The 25,569-nt window shown below is 41.0% G+C and overlaps 1 protein-coding gene across 3 annotated transcripts in view; it reads right to left on the bottom strand.

Annotated features, from left to right (window-relative positions):
- Nucleotides 1–3,518: 3,518 nt before the first annotated feature.
- The window catches only part of R3HDM2 (R3H domain containing 2), a 174,825-nt gene continuing 152,774 nt past the window's right edge, over nucleotides 3,519–25,569 (bottom strand). For 2 of the 3 annotated variants that reach the window (XM_040425724.1, XM_040425723.1), the window contains exons 16-24: nucleotides 24,139–24,265; nucleotides 23,224–23,381; nucleotides 22,574–22,728; nucleotides 22,308–22,408; nucleotides 15,253–15,422; nucleotides 13,664–13,808; nucleotides 13,485–13,582; nucleotides 10,858–10,936; nucleotides 3,937–4,286 (exon numbers count right to left, since the gene is read on the bottom strand). In XM_040425724.1, coding sequence (XP_040281658.1) covers nucleotides 3,937–4,286; nucleotides 10,858–10,936; nucleotides 13,485–13,582; nucleotides 13,664–13,808; nucleotides 15,253–15,422; nucleotides 22,308–22,408; nucleotides 22,574–22,728; nucleotides 23,224–23,381; nucleotides 24,139–24,265 — 1,383 coding nt within the window. Of the gene's footprint in view, nucleotides 4,287–10,857; nucleotides 10,937–13,484; nucleotides 13,583–13,663; nucleotides 13,809–15,252; nucleotides 15,423–22,307; nucleotides 22,409–22,573; nucleotides 22,729–23,223; nucleotides 23,382–24,138; nucleotides 24,266–25,569 lie in introns of all 3 variants that reach the window. The other variant, XM_040425722.1, reaches the window with a different exon arrangement.

Below are 25,569 nucleotides of genomic sequence, written 5' to 3' on the forward strand. Positions count from 1 at the left end.
ACCCCATTTTGGAAACTACGGGATAAGGTGGCAATTTTGTTGATACTATTTTAGGGTACATATGATTTTTGGTTGCTCTATATTACACTTTTTGTGAGGAAAGGTAACAAAAAATAGCTGTTTTGGCACCGTTTTTATATTTCTTTTATTTACAACATTCATCTGACAGGTTAGATCATGTGCTATTTTTATAGAGCAGGTTGTTACAGACGCAATACCAAAAAGGACTACATTTTTTGGTTGTTTGTTTCAGTTTTACATAAAGCATTTTTGAAAAAAATTATTTTTTATTGTCTGAAATGACGTTTGATTGGTACTATTTTAGGGTGCATATGACTTTTTGATCGCTTGGTATTACACTTTGTGTGAAGTAAGGTGACAAAAAAATAGCTTTTTTGACACTTTGTATTTATATATTTTTTTTACGGTGTTCACCTGAGGGGTTAGGTCATGTGATATTTTTATACAGCAAGTTCTTATGGACGCGGTGATACCTAATGTGTCTACATTTTGAAATTTATTTAAGTTTTACACAATAATATTTTTGAAACAAAAAAAATATAAATTTTAGTGTCTCCATAGTATTTTTATTTTTTGGGCGATTGTCTTAGGTAGGGTATCATTTTTGCGGGATGAGATGACAGTTTGGCACTATTTTGGGGGGCATACACCTTTTTGATCACTTGGTGTTGCACTTTTAGTGATGTAAAGTGACAAAAAAAATGTTTTTTTTTAGCAGTTTTTATTTAAATTTTTTGACGGTGTTCACCTGAGGGGTTAAATAATTAAATAAATCATGTTTTAGTGTCTCCATATTCTGAGAGCTATAGTTTTTTTTATGATTTGGGTGATTGTCTTAGGTAGAGTCTCATTTTTGCGGGATGACGGATTGATTGGCACTATTTTGGGGGTGCAAATGACTTTTTGATCACTTGCCATTACACTTTTTGTGATGTAAAGGGACAAAAAATGGCTTTAGACACAGTTTTTATTTTATTTCTTGACAGTGTTCACCTGAAGGGTTAGGTCATGTGGTATTTTTATAGAGTAGATCATTACGGACGTGGCAATACCTAATATGTCTACTTTTTTTTGTTCATTTACTTAAGTTTTACACAATAACAGCATTTTTTAAACAAAAAAAAATATGTTTTAGTGTCTCCATATTCTGAGAGGCATAGTTTATTTTTTGGGCAATTGTCTTCGATAGGGGCTCATTTTTTGTGAGATGAGGTGACAGTTATATTGGTACTATTTTGGGGGTATACGCCTTTTTGATCGCTTGGTGTTACACTTTTAGTGATGTAAGGTGACAAAAAAAGTTTTTTTAGCACAGTTTTTATTTAATTTTTTTGACGGTGTTCAACTGAGGGGGTTAGGTCATGTGATATTTTTATAGAGCCGGTCGATACGGACGCGACGATACCCAATGTGTCTACTTTTATTTGTTTCCCTATTTTTTTTTAAAAAAAATTAACTTTATTTTGGGAAAAGGACGATTTTCTTTTTACTTGAAACTTTTAATTTTTTTGTAAAACTTTATTTTTTTTTACCACTTTGTTTTTTGTCCCACTTAGGGACTTCAACTTTTGGGGGTCTGATACCCTTTACAATACTTCTGCATTGTGATGCATTGGCTGTAAGTGTATTACTGAATGTAATACACTTCAGCCTGCTTGCCTGTGAGATCCAGGGAGCTGGATCTCACAGGCTGTCAGGGAAGGCAGCCACGATGCCTAAGGAAGGCATCGGGCTGCCTTCCCTGCTATCGGGTCCCCAACACAGCAGCGCGGGGACCCTATGGCAGCTCTGATCCCCACAAGTACATTGCACGTGCTGCGGTTAGCACTGACCGTGGCACATCAAGGGTTAATGCGCTGGCTTCGGTGATTTTACTGATGCCGACGCATACAACAGGGGCCCGGCTATCAGTGCCTGCTGGACCCCTACCACGGTCGGGCCGGCGCATCTCCTGCACCCGCCTGATCAGCGCGCCGTACATGTACGGTGCTGGTCCTCAAGTCACGGACATCTGCGCCGTACATGTACGGCACGGGTCCTTAAGGGGTTAAAAAAATGCATATCATAATTAGGTCTAAGACCATATTATGATGTGTGTTTTTTTATGTGAACAGTTGTCAATAAAGGATATGATTTTACTTTCTGGATCCACCTCGTTCTCTTCCAGGTTCAACTACTAGTACCTCCGCTGATAAGTTGTACATTACATAGTGGCTGTGCTTGGAATTGCAGCACAGGCCCATTTATTTGCATGGACTCAACCTGCTCCTAGGCCATGTGACCAAAGAACGTGATGTCACTGGTTTAGAAAGAGGCTACAGTGCTCATCTGATTGTTGGGAATCCAACTCTCAGCATCCAACCAATCAGATAGTGAATACCGAACTGGAGGACAGGCTATTAATATCGATGTCCTGGAAAGCCCCTTTAAGGTCCCTTTCACGCAAATTAGTTTTCTGCGCGGATGCAATGCGTGAATTAAACGCATAGCACCCGCACTGAGCCATTCATTTCAATAGGTCTGTGCACATATTTTTTTTTCACACATCCCTGGTCCCATAGAAGTGAATGGGGCTTCAGTGAAAAACACATTGCACCCAGATGTAATCCGGATGAAATGCATTTTTCACTAATGGTTGCTAGATGTTGTTTGCAAATCTTCCTTTTTTTTTTTACGCATGTAAAAAATGCATCAAAACTGAACGCAATTACAGACAAAACTGACTGAATTTTCTTGCGAAATGGTGCAAGTTTCACTGAACGCAGCTTGACACAATCCGTATCATGTGTGTGAAAAAGGCCTAACGGTAGCAGTGACCTGGACTTTTATTTTTTATTTTTTTTGCATTTCATGGATTACTGAACTGCATGTGAGTGGAGTCTGGACGAATATCAGTGTTCGGAGTGATTAATGGCTTGCAGAACAGCAATGAGAGAATGACACCAAGATACATAACACAATATAAATCTTTTTTTTTTTCTTTTCTTTCTTTTTTACCAAAACTATAAAGAAAGGGACACACTTAATGTGACACATATTTTTTTTTCCATATTTAAAAAGAAAATTGGATTAAATAAAATTTACAGTGAGTACAGCCCATTTGTGCAAATAAATACCCATGTTAATGTACTCTCACAAGCATAAAAAAACTAAACAAAAAGGAAAAAAAATGAAGAAAACCAAAAAAGAAAAAACTATACAATGTTCAGGACAATCAACTCCAAGAAAAAAAACAAAAACATAAAAAGGCAAGTTTTCCACGCAGGGCCAAAGAAAAAAAAAAGTTACCGTCTTTCTGTTACCCTATGGCAGTTTTATACCCGCTACAGAGCATTTCTGCTCACGATCAGAAAATGGGGGTTATGTCAAAATGAAAAGTACCGGAGGAGGGAAATTAAAAAAGGAAGAAAATTCATTATATATATATATATATATATATATATATATATATATATATAAATATATTATATATATATATTATTGAGAATGTGCAAGAAACAGGGAGAAGTTGAACAGCATGGTGACACTGGAAGAAAATGAAGTGTTGATGGACAAGTAAAAAGCCTGTCAACAAGAAAGCATGCAAATAAAAAAGCAAGTGAAGGGGGAGTTACACAGTATGAGTACTGGACAGCGAATCAGGAGGTCGGATGAGAAAAGGGACAAACGAGAGATGTACAACCGTAAAGGGAACTTCTGAAAGGAACAAAAAGGTGCGCGGAGGAAGTGGAGTTAGAAAGGGAAAGGCTGTATTAAGTCCAGTGTGCTTCTTTTGGGGTAGAAAGGGCAAAGAGTAAGAAGTGTGACAAAAAGAGGGAGGGGGGGGGGGGGGGAGAAAATATTTTACTCCTCCGGGTCTTTGCTGCAGCCCTCTTGTCCCCTTCTTTCCCATCTTCCCCCACCAATCTTCATACGCTATTGCGAGCTGGCACGTTCCAGTATGCGCAAATCATAGTTCTTCTTGATGCTGCGCAATTTGAAGCGGCTGAGCGGACTGTTTTGCTGCACTGAGGCGTTTTGTGCTGCCATGGTGCTAGGGAAGACTGCCACGATAGTATAAAAGGCTGCCAGGTCGTTGTTGTGAACTTGGCGACCATTTTCTGCAGGTCCATGGTTGTCACCATTAGGCCCTGGGGCATGACCCTGAGCGTCCCTCAGCCACTGTATTTTGGCCCCAGACATTGCCAGCTGTGTAAAAAGTTTGCCTGCTTCTGCTCGCGTGATGCCCTCTGGGAGGTCTGTGATTTCTAGCACTCTGCCAAGAACTGTAGGAGAGGAAGAAGGGAAAAAGAAAGCATTTATGAGAAACACACAGTACAATATCCAGAGATGTTATTAATATTATAACTGCATGCAAAAGACAGTGACTGCATCAAATTTAGCAGTTCTTTTCAAGCTACTGTTTAGCAAAGATATGTTTACGTCTGTCTGAAGAAGTTAGCCTGAAGGAGGTTTTACATTGATTAGTTAGCAAAAACAAATTTACAAATCCTGCTCTCTGTCTACAGCTTAGGGCCTGTTCACAACACGTTTACAGCCTACACTGGAGGTTTACATTAGAAGGATCTCCCAACGTATACCTCCTACAGAAGGCGGCAAAGTTTACGACTGTATAGACATAAAGTGTGTTATCCGGTAATCGGCTCCCATAGTTAAAAAAATAATAATACAACAAAAAAAATAATACAACACATATACACAGTAAACTATTTTCAGCAGTAACTGTATGGAATAGTTGGGTCTAATGTGCTATTACCATAATGCAAAAAAAAAATTCATAAAAAATACAAAAATCTACCAGGGTTACAGTCTGTTTAGAAAGGATCGCTAAAACCGGAGAGGGGTCTGCCTTTATGTAAAGCCCTGTCTAAAGCCCACAGTCCGAGACGATATAAGTGAGGGACATGAACATGTGGAGTCACTGCGGGTAGATATAAATGGAGGCAAAAAATAATAATAAAATACTAATAGCAGTTTATTATAAACCACCTAATATACCAGAGTCCACAGAAAATCTACTACTAAACGAGATAGACAAGGCGGCAAATCATAATGAGGTGGTTATTATGGGGGACTTCAACTACCCAGATATAGACTGGGAAACTGAAAGCTGTACATCTCATAAAGGAAACAGGTTCTTGGCAATAACCAAAGACAATTACCTTTCCCAACTGGTTCAGGACCCGACTAGAGGGACAGCCATACTGGACTTAATATTAACCAATAGACCTGACAGAACAACAGACGTGCAGGTTGGGGGACACCTGGGAAATAGTGACCATAAAGTAATAACCTTCCAATTATCATTCAAAAGAGTGTTTCTTCAGGGAGGAACAAAAATACCAAACTTCAAAAAAAGCTAAATTTAACCAACTAAGAGGGACAACTAACTGGGACAAAGTCCTCAAAAATAAAAATACAGCCACAACATGAGATATTTTTAAAAGCATCCTAAACTCCAATTGTGAGAGGTACATACCTTATGGGAGTAAAAAGTTAAGGAACAAAAAAAAACAAACAATGTGGATAAATAGAACTGTAAGGCCCCTTTCACACGAGCGAGTATTCCGCGCGGGTGCAATGCGTGATGCGAACGCATTGCGCCCACACGGAATCTGCACCCATTCATTTCAATGGGTCTGTGTACATGACTGTTGGTTTTCACAAATCACTTGTGTGTTGCGTGAAAATCGCAGCATGTTCTATATTCTGCGATTTTCACGCAACGCTGGCCCTATAGAAATGAATGGGGCTGCGTGAAAATCGCAAGCATCCGCAAGCAAGTGCGGATGCAATGCGTTTTTCACTGATGTTTGCTAAGAGATATTGTTTGTCCGTTTTTTATCACGCATGAGCAAAACGCATTAAATCGCATTGCACCCGAGCAATAAAAACTGAACGCGATCGCAGACCAAACTGAAAGAACTTGCTTGCGAAATCGCGCATTTTTCACTGAACGCATCCGGACCTATTCCGCTCACGCTTGTCTGCAAGGGGCCTAAAGAAAGCAATAAATGACAAAAAGAAAGCATTTAAAATCACTAAAACAGGAGGGCAGCGAGGAAGCACTGAAAAACTATAAAGAAAAAAATAGAATATGTAAAAAACAAATAAAAGCAGACAAACTAAAGACCGAGAGATTAATTGCCAAAGAGAGCAAAACTAACCCTAATATGTTCTTCAATTATATAAATGGTAAAAAGTGTAAATCTGAAGTGGTCGGCTCTCTACACAGCAATAAGGGGGGAGTTGCAGAGAGCAATGAGGAGAAAGCAAAGTTATTAAATATTTTTTTCTCCACTATATTCAGTTAGAAAAATAAACTGTCAGATGAAATGCAGAATGTAAAAGTAAATTTCCCATTAAAAGTCCCCTGTCTGACCCAGGAATAAGTACAGCGGCATCTTAAAAAGATTAAAATAGACAAAATCGCCAGGACCAGATGGCATACACCCCCGTCTCCTCAGAGAATTAAGTAATGTCATAGCCAGACCCTTATTTCTGATATTTAAGGACTCTATACTGAAAGGGAGTGTTCCACAGGATTGGCGCATAGCAAATGTGGTGCCTATATTCAAAAAGGGTCCAAAAACAGAGCCCGGAAACTATAGGCCGGTCATCTGTAGTGGGTAAACTGATTGAAGGTTTTCTAAGAGATGCTATCTTGGAGTACCTTAATGAAAATAAGCAAATAACGCCATATCAGCATGGCTTCGTGAGGGATCGGTCATGTCAAACTAATTTAATCAGTTTCTATGAGGAGGTAAGTTCTAGACTTGACAGAGGCGATTCAATGGATGTCGTATATCTGGACTTCTCCAAAGCATTTGACACTGTACCACATGAAAGGTTAGTATATAAAATGAGAATGCTTGGACTGGGAGAAAATCTCTGTATGTGGGTAAGTAACTGGCTCAGTGATAGAAAACAGAGGGTGGTTATTGATGGTACACACTCAGATTGGGTCACTGTCACTAGTGGAGTACCTCAGGGGTCAGTATTGGGCCCGATTCTCTTCAATTTATTAATAATTTTGTAGAAGGCTTGCACAGTAAAATATAAATTTTTGCAGATGACACTAAACTGTGTAAAGTAATAACACGGAAGAGGATAGTATACTACTACAGAGGGATCTGGATAGATTGGAGGCTTGGACAGATAAGTGTCAGATGAGGTTTAACACTGACAAATGTAAGGTTATGCACACGGGATGGAATAATGCAAGTCACCCGTACATACTAAATGGTAAAACACTGGGTAACACCGACATGGAAAAGGACCTAGGGATTTTAGTGAACAGCAAACTAAGCTGAAGAAACCAGTGTCAGGCAGCTGCTGCCAAGGTCAATAAGATAATGGGTTGCATCAAAAGGGGCATAGATGCCCGTGATGAGAACATAGTCCTACCACTTTACAAATCACTAGTCAGACCACACATGGAGTACTGTGTACAGTTCTGGGCTCCTGTGAACAGGGCAGACATAGCAGAGATGGAGAGGGTTCAGAGAAGGGCAACTAAAGTAATAACTGGAATGGGGGGAATACAGTACCCTGAAAGATTATCAAAATTAGGGTTATTCACTTTAGAAAAAAAGACGACTGAGGGGAGATCTAATAACTATGTATAAATATTTCAGGGGTCAGTACAGAGATCTCTCCCATCATCTATTTATCCCCAGGACTGTGACAAAGGGACATCCTCTGCGTCTGGAGGAAAGAAGGTTTCTACACAAACATAGAAGAGGATTCTTTACGGTAAGAGCAGAGAGACTCTGGAACTCTCTGCCTGAGGAGGTGGTGATGGTGAGTTCACCAAAAGAGTTCAAGAGGGGCCTGGATGTATTTCTGGAGTGTAATAATATTACAGGCTATAGCTACTAGAGATGGGTCGTTGATCCGGGTAGTTATTCTGATTGCCTGATTGGAGTCGGGAAGGAATTATTTTTCCTCTTAAGTGTGGAAAATTGGCTTCTACCTCACAGGGTTTTTTTTTTTGGATCAACTCGCAGGATAACAGGACGAACTGGATGGACAGATGTCTTTTTTCGGCTTTATAAACTATGTTACCAGCCCAACAGAGGCTGAAAAGACACATTTGACCTCTATTGGGTAAAATAGGGCTCTATAGACATGCATGGCAAACAGGGTATTCGGAAATTTTTTTGACAAATTCACCTTTTTGTGTTATGTTTCGGCCTTGTGTTAAAAAAAAAAAAAAAAAGTTTTCCCTCGTCAATCTATATCAGCCCCCTCAAAAAAAAAAAAATACATTTTAATTACACATTTTTTTTTTAGAAATGTTTGCAAATTTATTAAAAAGGAAAACGAACATTTTGTGCATGGACATAAGTATTCAGATACATTCCTCTTGATCATCTTTGAGATGTTTCTACACCTGGATTGGAGTCGACTTGTGGTAAATTCAGTTGATTGGGTGAGATTTGGAAAGACAAAGCCCTATCTATATAAGTTCTCACAGCTGACAGTGCATATCAAAGCAATAACAAGGCCATGAGGAGAAAAGAAGTGCCTGTAGAGCTCAGAGACAGGATTGTATGGAGGCACAGTTCCAGAGAGCACAATGGCCTCTGTAATTCCTAGATGGAAGAAGTCTGGAAAAAACAGGACTCTTCCTACAGCTGGTTGCCCCACGGAACTAAGTAATCGAGGGAGAAGGGTCTTGTAAGAGAGAGGACAAAGAACACAACGGTGACTATGGCAGAGCTCTAAAGATCCTGTGTACAGATGGGTGAAACTTCCAGTAGGTCAACCATCAGTGCAGCACTCAACCAATCTGGGTTTTATGGCATAGTAGCTAGAAAGATGTCTCTCCTCCGTAAACGAAACCTGAAAGCCTGTCTGGAGTTTGCAAAAAATATATAAAAAAAATCACCTAAAGCACTCAGACTGTGAAAAAAAGAATCTCTGGTCTGATGAAATTAGAATTAGAACTGTGGCCTCAATTTTAAGCGTAATGATTGGAGGAAACCAGGCACTGCTCATCACCTGCCCAACACCATCCCTACAGTGAAGCATGGTGGTGGCAGCATCATGCCCTCTGGGTGTTTTTCAGCAGCTGGGACAAGGAGACTGGTCATAGTTGAGGGAAAGCTGAATGGAGCAAAGTACAGAGATGTTAATGAAAACCTGTCCCAGAGTGCTCTGGACCTCACACTGGGCTCACATTCCAAAACAATTACCCTAAGCATACAGCAAAGACAACACAGGAGTGGCTTAGAGACAACTCTAAATGTCCTCGATTGGCCCAGCTACAGCCCTGACTTGAAACCAATCGAACATCTCTGGAGGGAACTAAGAATGGCTGTCCACCAATTGTCCCTTTGCAACCTGACAGAATCTGCAGAGAATCCCCAAATCCAGGTGTGCAAACCTTGTGGCATCATACCCAAGAAGACTGGAGGCTGCACTCGCTGCCAAAGGAGCTTCAACTAAGTCCTGAGTTATCGGTCTGAATACCTATGTCAATGCCATATTTTAGTTTTCCCTTTAAAGTAAATTAACAAAGATTTCTTACATTCTGTTTTCACTTTGTCATGATGGGGTGTAGTGCAAAATGATGGGGAAATGTATTTTGTTTTATTTTAGCGCAAGGCCACAATGTAACAAAATGTGAAAAAGTCAAAGGGTCTGAAGACTTTCTGAATGCACTGTGTATATGCCAAATATATGGTATGAATATGATTTGAACAAAGCCTTAATGGTCTGAATACTCTTGGACCTCTTACAGTTCCAGTCCTGTACCGACACAGGACTTGCATTTGTATGTATGAAGAGCCCCTCCCCCATACACATACATTTATATTACCCCCTCTAACAAACCGATGCTAAGGGTGATTACAATTGTGGGGCGATCATACATTTATCACCTATCCTTGTAGATAGGTGCTTAATGTTGAATAGTGTAACCTCCTTTAATGGAATGTTACTGTCTATTTCTTTGCATCAGAGGGTCCCCCACCATGTCCCCTGTGTGAATAGAGTGGTGGGACACATGTGGGAATAGTGCTCTTTTGACATCAAGGGGACTGCATCAGTCCTCATGGGCATGAATGGGGCAGTGGTCACACATGAATGCTACTGCACCATTCACTGAGGAGACTCTGGGACCCTTATTCTCATGACTTAGCAGAGGGTATTTCCAGTGGTGTCCCCAGGGCACATCTATTTATGTCCTACCCTGTCAATAGGTGAAAATGGGTAAACCCCTTTAAGGCCAATTATCCAGCACAGTTCTTTCACCCTGACATAGTTAAGAATTATTTTTATTGCTCTACGGGACAAGGAAAATAGAGCTCAATAGTTCACTCCTATGGCCACTGCCTTTTTCTCTACTGCCCCATTACTATGCCACTCTGCCTCCATGATGGGCTGCACACTAACTGGCAAAAATATGTAAAGTCATAGCAGTTAATTGGCAGTGAAAGGTTTGTGATGTACTGCGGTCATCCTCTTCATTATGGTCACCCTGCTATAAACCACCTGTTAAGGTGAGTGAAAAGCGGGTCCTTGTAGTGCATTAGGGCTAAGTAGGAGCCACTGAAGTTTGGCCTAGAGTTCTCTGGCTCTATTGTATCTAGTATTTTAGTTGTATTAATAACATATTTTAGTGTTTTCCTCTCTGGTCTACTATCCAAATTGGAGAATACTAGTTTGTGCTCCCAGTAACTACTGAGCATTCATACTAAACCATTACTACAGACTGGAGTAATGTTTCAAGAGAGCGAGTAATGTTAGAGAAGTACAAATAAATAGTAAGAATAAAATGGACATGACCTAGTAGCACAAGTTATAGAAATGAAATGGAGCTATACTTGCCTATGTCTGTTGTACCCAAGTCTGTAGATGCTGACTTCAGGGCCTGCCTTTTTCCCCGGTTTCCATGTTTCATCCCTGTCTGTCCATTCAGCACCATAGGATGGAAGAAAAAAAGAAAAAGTAATCATGAGAATATGTGCACATACAGGTATCATTTATAGCCTGAAGAGTATGATCGAAAATGTCCAATAGGTTTATAAGTTTCACAAAATCTAAATCGTGAAATGTAGGAGTTAAAGGAAACCAAACTAGAAATAAATAATGAAATTCCACCAAACACCTGCCCCTCACTGTTTGTCAGTCTGCAACATTTTCAGCAGAATCCTGAAAGAACGCCTTACAGAAATTCTGCAGAGAACACAGGGTTAATCTCCTGTTGATCTGCTCTATCTTCAGATGAAACCAACCAAAAAGGCTTGATGATATTTTCCACAAACCTATAATAACTTCTCCAATATACAAAAATGGACATAACCTACAAAAATCCCCAAATTGTAAAACAGGAGGCAAAAGAACCACCCATAAAAATACAGTACCGTATATATGCTTATATTAATAATTGTAAATAAAAATATCATACATTAAACATATATATATATATATATATATATATATACATATATACATATACACACATATATACACACACCATACTTTGTTTTGCACATATACATAATAAGAAATGACCTGCTGATAGCAACACAATGATGGAATTACAAAAATAAAGCATCCAACTAAATTAACAACAGTCTATTTACACAAAAAGTTCCGATAAATAACGATGATATACATAAGTAGAAAAAAAATAGGTGTGACTTATATTACCAATAGGGATGAACGAATCAACTTCGGATGAAACATCCTAAGTCGATTCGCATAAAACTTTGTTCTAATACTGTACGGAGCAGGAGCTATGTATAGTATTAGAATGTATTGGCTCCGATGAGCCGAAGTTATTGCTTCGCGAAGTCTTGCGAGACTTCGCGTAATAACTTCGTAAATGAATCTGTACTGTGAAAAACCATTTCCTGAACTCGGCTCATCAGAGCATAACGGAAACCGGCCGGATCAGTTATGCTGCCTATTGACTTCTATTATGACGGAATGCCGTCGTGGTAACGAAATACATAACAGAACAGCCACCGAACCGAAACTTAAAAACATCAAATTCGCTCTTCCCTACTCACTATACATTACACTCTGGCACTTGCAGGTACCACATATTGGTGAACGTTTCTGTCAGGCTGCTCAGCCATGATGGCATATCGTATGCAGGATCACATCATTACCATCTACTGTACAGCAGCACAGTGAGGCCCCGCTCCACCTCCCTCCCAGCTCTGCAAGTGGAGACCACCAGTCCTGCTCACATTCAAGGACAGGTTGCTGGCGCCCATTTTTAATCATTCATAGAGAACCCCTTTAATAGCAGGAAAAAGATGTTTCAGTTGACGTGCTTTATGACAGCTATGGTTTTGAAAAGATTCACTCAACTTTAGCTGAAGGAGAGAAGATGAGGTATTAGGGAAATTCATTAATATATGCCACTTTTGAGAAAGTTGCCTTAGCCCTTAGAAACTAATTTACAATAGACAGATATTTAATAAGTCAGTAGCATAGCAGCAGAATAGGAAGAGACGTTTTTTTCTTTCTACTATTTTTCAATTTTGAGGGTGCAGTATAGACTAAAATTATTGCTGATTCTGATGATATTTCTTTCGCAGGAGCAATTTATTACTACATTGCTTCCTCTGCAATATTAGCATATTCCTGGAGGTTTTAGCGGCTGCACTAGTCTGCATTCCGAAAAGGGGCTGACTTGATGAAGTAAGTACTTCTATACACCCAGTTATGAGAAATAATTACAACTGTTCTTTTCATTTCTGGTCAATGTTACTCGTCTTTAATTTTGTAATAAATAAAAGCAAATCAGTTTGCTTAGATTATAGGCCGTCAGAAAAAAAGCTTCAAAAGAAGGTACAGTATCATATCGACTTCTGGACCCCATTAGGGGTTGTGTCCTCTCAAACATTGGTGGCATATCACTACGATATGTCACCAATGTCTGATAGCTGCGGGTCCCACCTCTGCTCATCTCTAGAACGGAGAGAGAAGACCACGCGTGCGTGGCCGCCCTCCATTTATTTCTGAGCCCTGGCTCAGCTATTTCCGTCAGCCCCATAGAAGTGAATGGAGCGGTGGCTGCGCTTTAATTCTGTCACTCCCATAGAAATGAATGGAGGGCGGCCGCGCAAGCCTGGTCCAACCTCCTTCGATTTGTGGATTCAGTTTTAGAGACACATGCGTGTCCCAGAGGTGGGACCCACCGCTATCAGTCATTGGTGACATAGCCTAGCGATATGCCAAATAATATTTGAGATGACACAACCCCTTTAAGTAAATACAGTATTGTGAGGCTACTCCAGTGAATACATCTCATTTGTGGACTTAACCAATATCCCGTTTCTATTAACCCTTGAATTAATTCTACTGTATGTTCCAGGACAAAAGTAGGTCATTTCTGCCTTTGCTGTGTAAGGGACTCCTTAAACATTTGCTAAAAAGCAGAACATTGAATTTAACCATCATACACACAATCGCTTCATGCCACATTTGTGTAACTGTACCAGTTGTGCAGAGTAGGGCGACTGACTGTGCAATAATTGGGGGCAAACAGAAAGGTTGTACTGGAGTGGCTGTCCAAGCAAAGAGTATCGGCCATCACCTGCAAGGAAAAAGGAAGGGTGACACGATCTATACATAGTCAAACAGCGTCTTTACTACAGATTTATCTTTATCTGTGTACCTTGTCCTGGGCCAACAGGTCGGGGAAACTGGGAGATGACAGATAATGGTGAGAGACCAGTGCAGACACTGTTAATGCTGGAGCCTGGAGAAGGTGTTGGGGACTGTGCTGGAGACGTAATAGGACTGTTCATAAGGTTACTAGGCTAGATAGGAAAAAAAGATATTTTTTTGTTAAAGGGGTTGACAGATTTAGAAACTCCAATCTCATAATAATCTCAAAATAGGTTATACAGGTATGATTTCAGGCAGTCTGCTGCTAGGAGTCCTACCCATCAAAAGAGTGAGGGATCCCTATCCAAAACTCTCCAGAAGCCCTTCTGTTATTCGACAGTGTCCTGAACGTCCCGGCATATAAAAAATCCCTTCTAAAATATATGGTTCAGGCAGCAAAGGCAGTGATTCCCAGACATTGGAAATCTTCTTCTCCCCCCTCACCTGAGGAGTGGTTTGACGAAATTGCCTTGTATCAGAGGTTGGAAGATCTCATTTGTATTACGCCCTCAGACACCACACGCTATGTACAGACTTGGGGCCCCTGGGAAGTCTTTCGTTCCTCAGACACATTTCGTGATGCGCAAGTTTAACCGCTTCAGCAGAAATTATACCCTTTCCCCTCCTTTCCTCCCCCCTAATCCCTTGTCTAATGTCTTGTCTGTCTATATGTTACTGAAATTTTACATGTCCATTTAGATACGTCTCACTCATATTCTTCCATGAGCTAAGCTATGTGATAACGGGTGTATACCCAACACAATTCTGTGGACATTATGTTTAAATTGATAACATTTTTTGAATGTGCATTTGTCTCTATTTTGGTTGTACCAGAAAAATTTCAATAAAACTTAAATTTGAAAAAAAAAAAAAAGAGTGAGGGATCCCAAGACTTCTGCATGAACTGAGGAGCAACCGAATGCATGACCACAGATCCATTTACTTCTATGAGATGAGTGCTAACCTGCCTTTAGCAGTTCCACGGACAGCGAATAGACCAGTGGTCACGCATGCACACTAGCACTTCCATTTACACAGAAGACCACCGTTTACCACCCATCCTGTGGAAAGGTAATAAATGCTGTTCATGGGCTAACCTCTTTATGGCCTCACACATACGACTGTATTTTCAGTCCAAGTCCGATTGCACGGGGACCTATTCATTTCTATGGGGCTGCAAAAAATGTGGACAGAACATGGATGCCATCTGTGTGCTGTCCGCATTTGTGCAGCCGTATATATATACCGCAAAAAAGAACATGTGCTATTTTTGTTTGTTTTGCACGAATAGATATTTTTACAGTAGGGAGGGTAAAGTGGGGGGCGCACACAGCCGGTATGCGTGTTTTGCGGATCTGCAGTTTGCAGACCACAAACCTAATATGGTTGTGTGCATGAGGCCTAAAACTGTTGCTGCTCCAGCTATACGTATGCCCCCCCTAAGATCAACATTCCATTTCTGCTGATGAAAGGCATTTAAAATTTCTTATGTGTCAATGCCATTAACAAATAGGTAGAAACCGGTATGTACTTTGCGGTCTACATTGCTATAACTACCTTTACGCCATTAATCAATGACATATTTCATCTGCCTACCTGAGCGCTAGTATCTGCACCATATAGATGTTCAGGTTTCTGCCGCTGGTCAACACTAAAATATTTGCAGTGGTTCCACTGGACCATTTGCGGGTTTTGGGATGTTCCTTGAGGACCATTGGGTACATTCAACTGCATCACCACCACACCCAGACTTGAAGGGCTGACTCCTACAATAAGGATAGAACAAGGTTTTTCACACTGGGTTATGGTAATCCATTTAGCAATGAAAATAAGCCTTTGAACTCATATAGAAAGTTATATGAACCCTACATTTGGGTAACATTTCAATGTGTTCAAATGCAACAAGCAGCCTATAATCCAGCTGGCTTCATCCTTCCATATGTACTCTTGTCCTTCAGGCAGATGGGCGACTATGTTCAGTGCTTCATTTCACATATTCCCACCTTATTTTTAGCAATCTGTACATAAAATGACTTAAATGTGACAGCTGACTGTCATCTCTCAGCAGTCAGCCACAAATTTATTGGAGTGCCGACAAAACCGTGAAACAAGGTGACCAGGATTCATTAGCAATGACTCAAGATGTCTATATGTCATAAAATAAGTTATGACATATAGGGGGAAAAGGATATGCTACCTCAGGCTCTATTGAAAATGTAGCAAAAAAGTCCAAATGGATCCAGCAAGTAAAATCAATGAGTCTTTGTTTCTTCATTTAAAAAAAATGTATAAACAAGTAATCCTCCTGCAGAAAATCAACGCATCTCAACCATAAGACAGGTCTTCTTCATGGATTCATAGTATAAAGTATTCAGTTACAGGCATGTGGATGGGGGGGAGGAATGAAATCAATTGAAAAAAAAAAAAAAGAAAATAATTTTCCAATTGATTTCATTCCCCCCTCTTTGCTTAAAAAGCAGTTACCATATTTTTCTCCTTATAAGACGCACCTAGGTTTTATAGGGGGACAATAAGATTTTTTTTTTTCATTATACCTCAGGTCAGACCACCAATCAGACCCCCAATGTTAATCAGACCTCAGCTAACAGCCCCAATAAGATCCCCAATATTAATAAGACCTCATCCCAAACCCCAATATGAATGACCCCCAATCAGACCTCAGATAAGAGCCCCATGCCTCATAGCAGCCCCCAGTAGTCTCATATCAGCCCCCAGTAGCTTTTCCATCAGTCCCCAGAAGTGTCCATCAGCCTCATAAATCTAAAATAAAAAAAAATAAAAAAACTTACCTCACCTGCTCCTGGACGCTGCTGCTCCTATCCTCCAGCGCGATCTGCATCCTCCTACTGTCGGCTGTGCTGTGAAAGCTGCGCACAGCGTGACGTCACAGAGCGCCTCACGCAGTGCACAGCCCTGCACAGTCAACAGCAGAGGACCAGGAAGCGGTGAGTACAAAGCCTTCACCGCTTTCCGGTCCTCCGGTACTAATGAGTGCTTCCATAATGGAAGTGGCTCATTAGTATTCACCCGATAAGACGCAGGGGCATTTTTCCCCAAATTTTGGGGATGTGTCTTATGGGGCAAAAAATACGATACATGCCTGTATCTGAATACTTTATACTATGAATCCATAAAGAAGACTTGTATTATGGTTGAAACGTGTTGATTTTATGCAGGAGGATTACTTGTTTATACATTTTTTTAGATGAAGAAATAAAGAATCATTGATTTTACTCGCTGGATCCATTTGGACTTTTTTGCTGCATCTACGTGTTGGGTGTGAACACAGCCCGGATCCGTGCACAGCAGGTCAGAGCACCTTTACCACTTGAGAGCTGGACTTTGTTCTATCTATTTAAAATGTCCCTTTAGCTGTGTGACGATCCTCTCACCTTATTGCCTGGCATCAGTCGCTGTTGCCAAAGTCGCTACTAACAAAGCTGCCCTAGTCATTAGGATTACCAAATTTGCAAAAAAAGATAAAAAATTCTGTATGCCTTTCAACTCCTAAAACATCGGACACCTCTTAGTGACATGATAAAGGTTCTGATAGTGGGAGCCTAGGTGCTAAAACCCCCACCAATTGCTACAATGAAGGGGTGAAAGCCCTCCACTGTGTGAGCCGTGTACAGACTCACATTTTCTATAAGTTCATACACCACAAGCTTTTCTCCCAATAAGGACACAAAAGCACTGTGTGCAGTTATACCTTATGTGGAAACTGTAAACCAGCTTATTCCCACAAACTAAAGAAATTTTAACAAACCAGGAATAGAAGTAGTAATAACAAATGTCACAATGCAATAAATAAAACATACACTAGATGGCACTATACACAACTTCGGTCTATAAACTCCATGGTCCTTATAATTATTATATGAAATCAGATATTTTTATTCTGAAACAAAGAGTTTTGCTTTTTCTTTACTATACGCAGATGGAGCAGTTCTAAACTTGAATGTTATATTATTTTCATCAGTGAAAAATGTCTAGTTCTCATTTTATCAGCTGTTTACTTCTCCTCACCCTTGATAATTGCTAGAGATGAGCGAATTTTTGCTTAGGAAATTTGTTTACACGTCGTTTGGTGGTAAAAGGTGAAACGCTATTCTATAACGGAATGCCTTTAGAGGCATTACGTTATTCATTCCGTCATAATAGTCTATGGGCAGCAAAACAGATCCATCCCTGCATAACGGAAACAGGACGGATCCATTTTGCAACCCATAGACATCTATTATGACGGAATGAATAACGGAATGCCTCTAAAGGCATTCCGTTATAGAATAGCGTTATGGTCCATGGTAACACAATCCATAACGCAATTCACCTTTTACTACCAAACGAAGTGTGAACGAATTTCAAAATATGAAATTTGCTCATCTCTAGTAATTGCTTTTCACTTTGAAAAATGCCTTAATCCTGTCCAAGACGGACCAACTCCACATGAGGATCATATAATGATACATGTCAGTGCAAGTCTAAGGAAAGGGGAGGGAGCAGGAGCACACAGACTGCTGTACCTTCATGGGCTGAGATATAAACTTCCCAAGTGCTTTATTCACAACTATACAGGTCAGTACATTTCTGTAAAGTCCTCCATTAACCTGGGGCCACTTTTGAGTGCATAAGAGAAGGTAAGAAAGTAGATTCTCCTATACTTTTTGTGTGCAGTGGATGGCAGCTAGTCTTCACCCACCACGTGTGAAAGATCTGAAAACAGACCTTCACCAGACACAAAGAAAAACTGGTAAAAAAAATGCCAGATACAAGTGATATGTTATTCCTCATGTACGCTGTACTATTAATAAGTGCAAAGTGATACTTTAAATTAGCAATCCAATTGTAAAACTTTTTTTTTTTTCCTTACAAAATTCCTCTGCTAAGAAACCGACCAAGGGGAGCACATAAACCTTGAGACTTCATACTGTGCATTCAGGCAGGAGTTCATGGGAAAAGCCTGCTTACAAGGTAAGATGTGCATAATAGTATCCTCAGATGAAGCCCTGGGCCTTAACTGCAGCAACGTTTTCTTAAATGTGTGAAACTGTCCTTAAGGTTATTTGAAGAAAATAAAAATAATAATTAAGAGGGATCCAAATATATCTGCCAGCTAAAACCTAAAGTCTATGGCCAAAGGAACTTTTCCCTGAACTCATCCATGTATCCAATGGAAAGAGATGAGCTGCCCCCAGACACTTCATTTCCTGGAGGACAGCAGGACCTGGCAGGTTGAAAGCCCACAAGTCTGATCCTTCTTGCCACCAGGGAATAGTCAGGACATCTGCTTTCATAGAGATTCAGGACACCCCTGTATACACACATCTGACTTGCAAGTCTAACCATCTAATGAATAATATTGGAATTGGAGCACCGCACACTATGTTTACTGGTGCCAGCAATGACTGTATAGTCATAGTCAGTAACATGCAAATTGTGGAACACGGATTATTTAGATGCAATTTCAATATTTTATTGGTCCGATATCATACAAACAATCGTGATCCAGTTCAACATTGTTTTATTAACATGCTGTATATATTTATTCTGTCATTTTATTAATGGTACTTATCTGGTTACTAATGGGGCCCATGTTATTATCATAGATACTACTCTTTCACAATTTGAGCCCGATGAATCCTGGCATTGTCATCTTGGAATATGCCCGTGCCATCAGGGGAGAACAAATCCATTGATGGAATAACCTGGTCACTCAGTATGTTCAGGTAGTCAGCTGACCTCATTCTTGGAGCACATACTGTTGCTGAACCTAGACCTGACCAACTGCAGCAACCCCAGATCATAGCACTGCCCCCACAGGCTTGTACAGTGGGCACTAGGCATGATGGGTGCATCACTTCATCTGCCTCTCTTCTTACCCTGATGCGCCCATCACTCTGGAACAGGGTAAATCTGGACTCATCAGACCACATGACCTTCTTCCATTGCTCCAGATCTTTATGCTCCCTAGCAAATTGAAGCCTTTTTTTCTGGTTTGCCTCACTGATTAGTGGTTTTCTTACGGCTACACAGCTGTTCAGTCCCAATCCCTTGAGTTCCCTTCACATTGTGCGTGTGGAAATGCTCTTACTTTCACTATTAAACATAGCCCTGAGTTCTACTGTTTTTCTTCGATTTGATTTTACCAAACGTTTAAGTGATCGCCGATCACGATCATTCAGTATTCTTTTCCCTCCACATTTCTTCCTCGAATACGATGGGTCCCCACTATCCTTCCAGTTTTTAATAACGCTTTGGACAGTTCTTAACCCAATTTTAGTAGTTTCTGCAATCTCCTTAGATGTTTTCTCTGCTTGATGCATGCCAATGATTTGACCCTTCTCAAACAGACCAACATCTATTCCACAACCACGAGATGTGTCTTTCGACATGGTTGTTTAAGAAAAATGAGAAGCAACTCATTGCACCAGTTGGGGTTAAATAACTTTTTGCCAGCTGAAAGATAATCGTCCATGCAGTAATTATCCAATAGGAGGCTCATAACTATTTGCTTAGTTAAATCCAGCTGGCGACTTTTTTTTTGGACAGGCAGTGTATGACTTGACTTTTTGATCAGTTTTAATTCAATCTATTTTCATTATTTATTCATTTAATTTCATTTTTGGGGCTGGGTGTGTGTGTGTGTGGGGGGGTTGTCAGGGTCAAATATGACAACTGCTCCCCTTGCCTATGCCTAACCGGTGAAATGCTGCAAGTCAATAAATTGTGACTGTGGTCCTCTGAGGGGATAAATCTCTGGAATTAGAGTTACTGGAGGCTGTGCTACATTGTTACATGCACACATGCCCCTATAAGGGGTAAGGTCTAGGGGCCCCCTTTACATGGCCTGATGTAGCGAGTGATTGCTGGGAAGGAAACGTTCTCTTCCACAGTATGGAGAGGAGTGATCGCTAATACTATTGCTCATCCTCAAACAGAATCATTGTTTGCCGGCAGCAGATCACTGATCATACATTACGGAAAATTATGATTTAGGGGTCCGCACCAAAGATCTTATTACCCGATAAATGAGCATTTTGCTATTCGGTGGTACCTTTACACTGGCAGATTATCGCTAATGAGCATTTGTGCGAAGGTCGTCAGTGATAATATATGCCCAAACATCGAGCAGTGTAAAGGGCCCACCTTCAGAAAACTTCTGACTTGTCATAATGGCATGTTAGAAGTTTTGCTAGGTGGGAGTCGTGGTATTGAAACCTCCAGCAAACAATGTAATATGCAAAGCAGAGCACTTTACCCTTTCAGATACGATTGTCTCTCCTCAGCAGCTGACAATCGCCTTATAGAAATCTAGAACCAACAGAATACCAAGCAGCCCTAAATGTAGGAACTAGGGTTGTCACGATACCAAAATTTGGATTCGATTTCAATACCATAAAAAAGAATTGCGATACTCGATATCATTAGAAAAAATAAAAACACAGAAAAAATGGAACGTCTGGCCCATAATAGAACAGTCCTATCCTATTTTATGGGGGGGACAAGGTGGCTAAAAATGTTGAATCACGCGGTTTTGATTTTTTTTTTCTGTTATGGTGTTCACCGCATAGGAAATATTTTAATAGTTCACACTTATTTTATATGGTTTGCAAATTTTATATGTAAAATTGGGAAAGGGGCCGATTTAAACTTTTAGTATTTTGGTGTTTTTTTACTTTATTTACTAACTATTTACTAACTATTAGCCCTTGTCTTATTCACCATAATAGAGATCTATTAGGGTGAATAGTACTTCACACTCTCCATGCTGCCCTGTGCTTTGTGCACACAGCAGCAGGGAGATTACCATGGCAGCCAGGGCTTCAGTAGCGTCCTGGCTGCCATGGTAACCGATCGGAACTGCTGGGGCTCCGATTCGAACTGCCACTGTCACAAATGAAGAGGAGGCAAGGGTACCCTGTGGACACTGCAACCAATGAATATAACAATTGGAGGGGGGGGGGGAGATGGTGTGCCTGCTGCCACTGCGCCACACAGATACTAATACTTGGGGGTAAGGGTGCGCACTGCGCCACAAATGAATGTTATTAACATTAAGTATATGAGGCAGTAAGTGCATCGCATACCTGGCCTTAACAGGGCACAGCGATCTGCCGAACCGCGGCAATTAACCCCTCAGGTGTGGCACCTGAGGTGTTAATTTCCACGGCTCGGCGGATCGCTGTGCCCTTTTATTGAGGCCGGGTGCCGGCTATGTGATACCGCTGCCTTCACTTGAATTAATGTGTTTTATATTCATTGGTGCCGCAGTGGCCACAGCCCCCTCCTCCTCCCTGCTATCTCCCCATTGGTGGCAGCCGAGTCACGGTGGGGAGGGAGGGACTGCCTCCTTCTCCACTGTGCTAGTGAAGAGAACATGGCGCGCGCTGAGAGCGGTGTGTGCCATGTTCTCTAACTGATACTAGGCTGCGCAGCCTAGTATTGGTAAATAGTAAGACCTGGTATCGTATCGATCCGGGTCTAAAAGTATCGATTGGGTATCAATACTTCGACACCCGGTGCAACCCAACCCTAGTAGGAACTCCATAGAGATGTAAAATAGAGCTGTGCGTTAATTGTAATTAATATGAATGAGTATTACATTTTAAATAGGGTAAGAAATCTTGTACCTGAATACTGTTGTTGCATTTGTGGGGGACTGCAGGGAGAGGGAGACTGAGGCATCTGGTACTGCTCAGAACCTGGAGGAGGAAGGAATCCAACCGAAGAGCTACAAGAAATTTAACACATGTTAAATATATATATATATATATATATATACACACACACACACACAGCCTACTGGGAGACCAGGGTGGACATAACAAGAGGTATATAAAGGTGGATGTTCACTAGGACTTTAATACAGACAGAGCTAGAATGATCATCAGTTTACCTGGAGCCATTTTGCTGTGCTGGTGGTATAACACTGTAGTATACCGGCATTCCTCCGGCTGGCATGGCTCCCTGCACCGACTGGTTAGCTGGTAGCAGTACAGATTGCTGATAGGATTGTGGCACAACTCCCTGTGATTCATTTCCTACTGGAACCTGAGTGAAAGTGCAAAGTTACATATAAAAACTTCACATAATCAAACTGTAAAGTCTGTAACACTATTTTTCACCCTCCTTGTCCAAGACAACATTTATTCCTATTTCCACTTCATAGCTAAGTTGTGGAAATGTCCAAATAATCAATTTGAATCCTGAAAAATAAATTCCTGAATATTTTACTATTATAGGTGGGGTCAGAGTGGCATAAAAACACTAAGGAAGCAGTACTCGCCTCCAGCGCTCCACCAACTGTCCAGGTCCCTGACGCTCTCTACTTCCAGCTTCTGTATTGACATTAGGCAATCACCAGCGACAGCGGGGACATGCTGAAGTCAGTGATTGGCTGAGTGGGTATTGTGTGGCACTTTCTTAGTGTGTCAAGATGTAAGCCAGAAGAAGAGAAAAAACTTACAGCGCCAGCGGAAATACAGATTCTTTTATGTTTTTAGGCCACTCTGACCCTCGCTACCACCATTTTTTTCACACACTTACTTGATATGAAGGTAGTGGAGTGTACTGCACCATCATACTCTGCATTTGATTCCCAACACTGGCTCTCTGGCTGTTCAGCATGGCAGGACTTTGCGATTGCTGGACACCCATCATACCCTGGTAAGTTGGCGGCTGGTTGGAAATTATGGGCTGCATACCTGTCACATAAGACATATAGGGCACAATGTAATTTGTGTGATGTAAATTAACAGTGTCCTAAAAACTGTACGTGAGGCATGCAAGAATGTGAAAGAGGTGGAATTCATTCACAGCATTTGTGATCTCTGGAAACACCATAGAAACGTATAGAGCCGGTAGAAATCTAATAAACCATCTCCATTCAACAGCGTGACAACATATTATAGATTCCAGACAAGAGGGACTATTCTATACAGGACAGTGGAGTAAAAGCAGACACATTTCATTAAGGCTACCTTCACACTCGAGTTTTGGGCAGATCAGTCATACAATAACACAACCGCATGCATCCGTCATGAACGGATCCGTTTGTATTATCTGTAACATAGCCAAGACGGATGCTTCCTGAACCCCAATGAAAGTCAATGGGAGACGGACCCGTTTTCTATTGTGCCAGATTGTGTCAGAGAAAACGGATCCGTCCCCATTGACTTACATTGTGTGCCAGGACGATTGGTTTCGTCAAGCGGACAGCAAAAAGCTGCAGGCAGCGTTTTGGTTTCCGCCTCCAGAGCGGAATGGAGACTGATCGGAGGCAAACTGATGCGTTCTGAGCAGATCCTTTTCCATTCAGAATGCATTAGGGCAAAACTGATCCGTTTTGGACCGCTTCTGAGAGCCAGTGACGGATCTCACAAACGGAAAGCCAAAAAGCGAGTGTGAAAGTAGCCTAAAATGACAGAACTATACGTGTAGTCAGCACATTCAGAGTCTTACCAGGTTGTTGAGGCGGCTGGGTGACCTGTTGATTGCGTTGTGAATTGTAGGCCGCTGGGTGTGAGATAGGTCTATATTGCTGGCTAGAGTTTGCGAACTGCCCAGTAGGGTAATATGAGACCTGAATCTGGAACACAAATACGAGAATATAGTTCCCCCTAATACATTAAACATCTAATATAATATGATATAATACATTTGAAACAAAAAGTAAACCATGCCCTGCATAATACTGAACGTCTGTTTTTTCTAAAGACTATTGGGTACTATTTTATTTTTTTTATCTAAAAGGTTCCAATTTTTTATTTATTTTTATTGTATATTCACCGCGGTCGAGCTGTAAACCCACTCTGTTCACAAATATATAAAAGAACATGCTAACTTCCTGCAACTACCACAAATTTAGCTTTGTACATTGTAAAAATATCTTGAGAACTTTTTGAGGACAGTATTTTGAAGCAGGAATTTATTGGATGTGTGTTTATTTACCTGGTAATAGCTTTGCAAATCTTTTAGGCTAGTTTCACATTTCTCGGCATTGTGATCCGGCAGCCAGTGCCGGCAGAGAATGCCAGGAGTAGGCCAAACACAAACGGAGTAGTGCAGTGGTCAGGCCGATTCTAGGCATATTTGCCAGAGATCGTCCAGATCTCCATCGGACCCCTTAATAGTTAATGGGGCTGGCGGGCATTCCATTTGTAGCCCGCAGTACTGGATCTGGAGAATTGCTGCCATAGATGTGAAACTAGCCTTACTTATCCAATTGGTTTTCTGGACACACTGGGGTCATTTTCTATCCAGAAATATGCCTCATTTAGGTATATTTTAGGCGCAACGGTTAGTTGCGCCGCTATCTGCAAATTTTCCTCACTCACGCCAGATCTAACACTGTGGGCGGGGATGGGCCGGCAGGCCAGTCTCATTTACCATTTTCTACACCTGTTTTAGGCACAGAAAATGGTCTAAATGTAAGACAGCTTGGGAGCGGTCTTACATTTAGAACTTGCACTGGATGCGCCGAAGTTATGGAGAGGTCGGCGCCTCTTTATAACTTCAGTGGCTCCACCGCCAGCACAGGGCCTTTATAAAAAGCAGCGTCTAAAACACTGGTCTTAATAAATGTGCACCACTGTACTTTACGTAAATTTTACTTGATATGTTTTACATATATAAAAGACATAAAACAAAATACAAAAACAAAAAGAAGTTAATAATTAACATTTACTATATGCCTACTTTAAAGGGGTTTTCCAGGAGTTTTATACTGACGACCTATCCTCGGGGTAGGTCATCAGTATCTGATCAGTGAGGGGCCGACACCCAGGACCCTGCTAGCGCTGCGCCTTCTCACAGCTTTTCCTAGGCCAGTGACAACACGTTGATCAGTCATGTGGCCTAGAAGCAGCTCAGCCTTATAGAAGAGAATGGGGC

Source organism: Bufo bufo, chromosome 3 (assembly GCF_905171765.1).
Source record: "Bufo bufo chromosome 3, aBufBuf1.1, whole genome shotgun sequence".
Taxonomy (NCBI): Eukaryota; Metazoa; Chordata; class Amphibia; order Anura; family Bufonidae; genus Bufo; species Bufo bufo.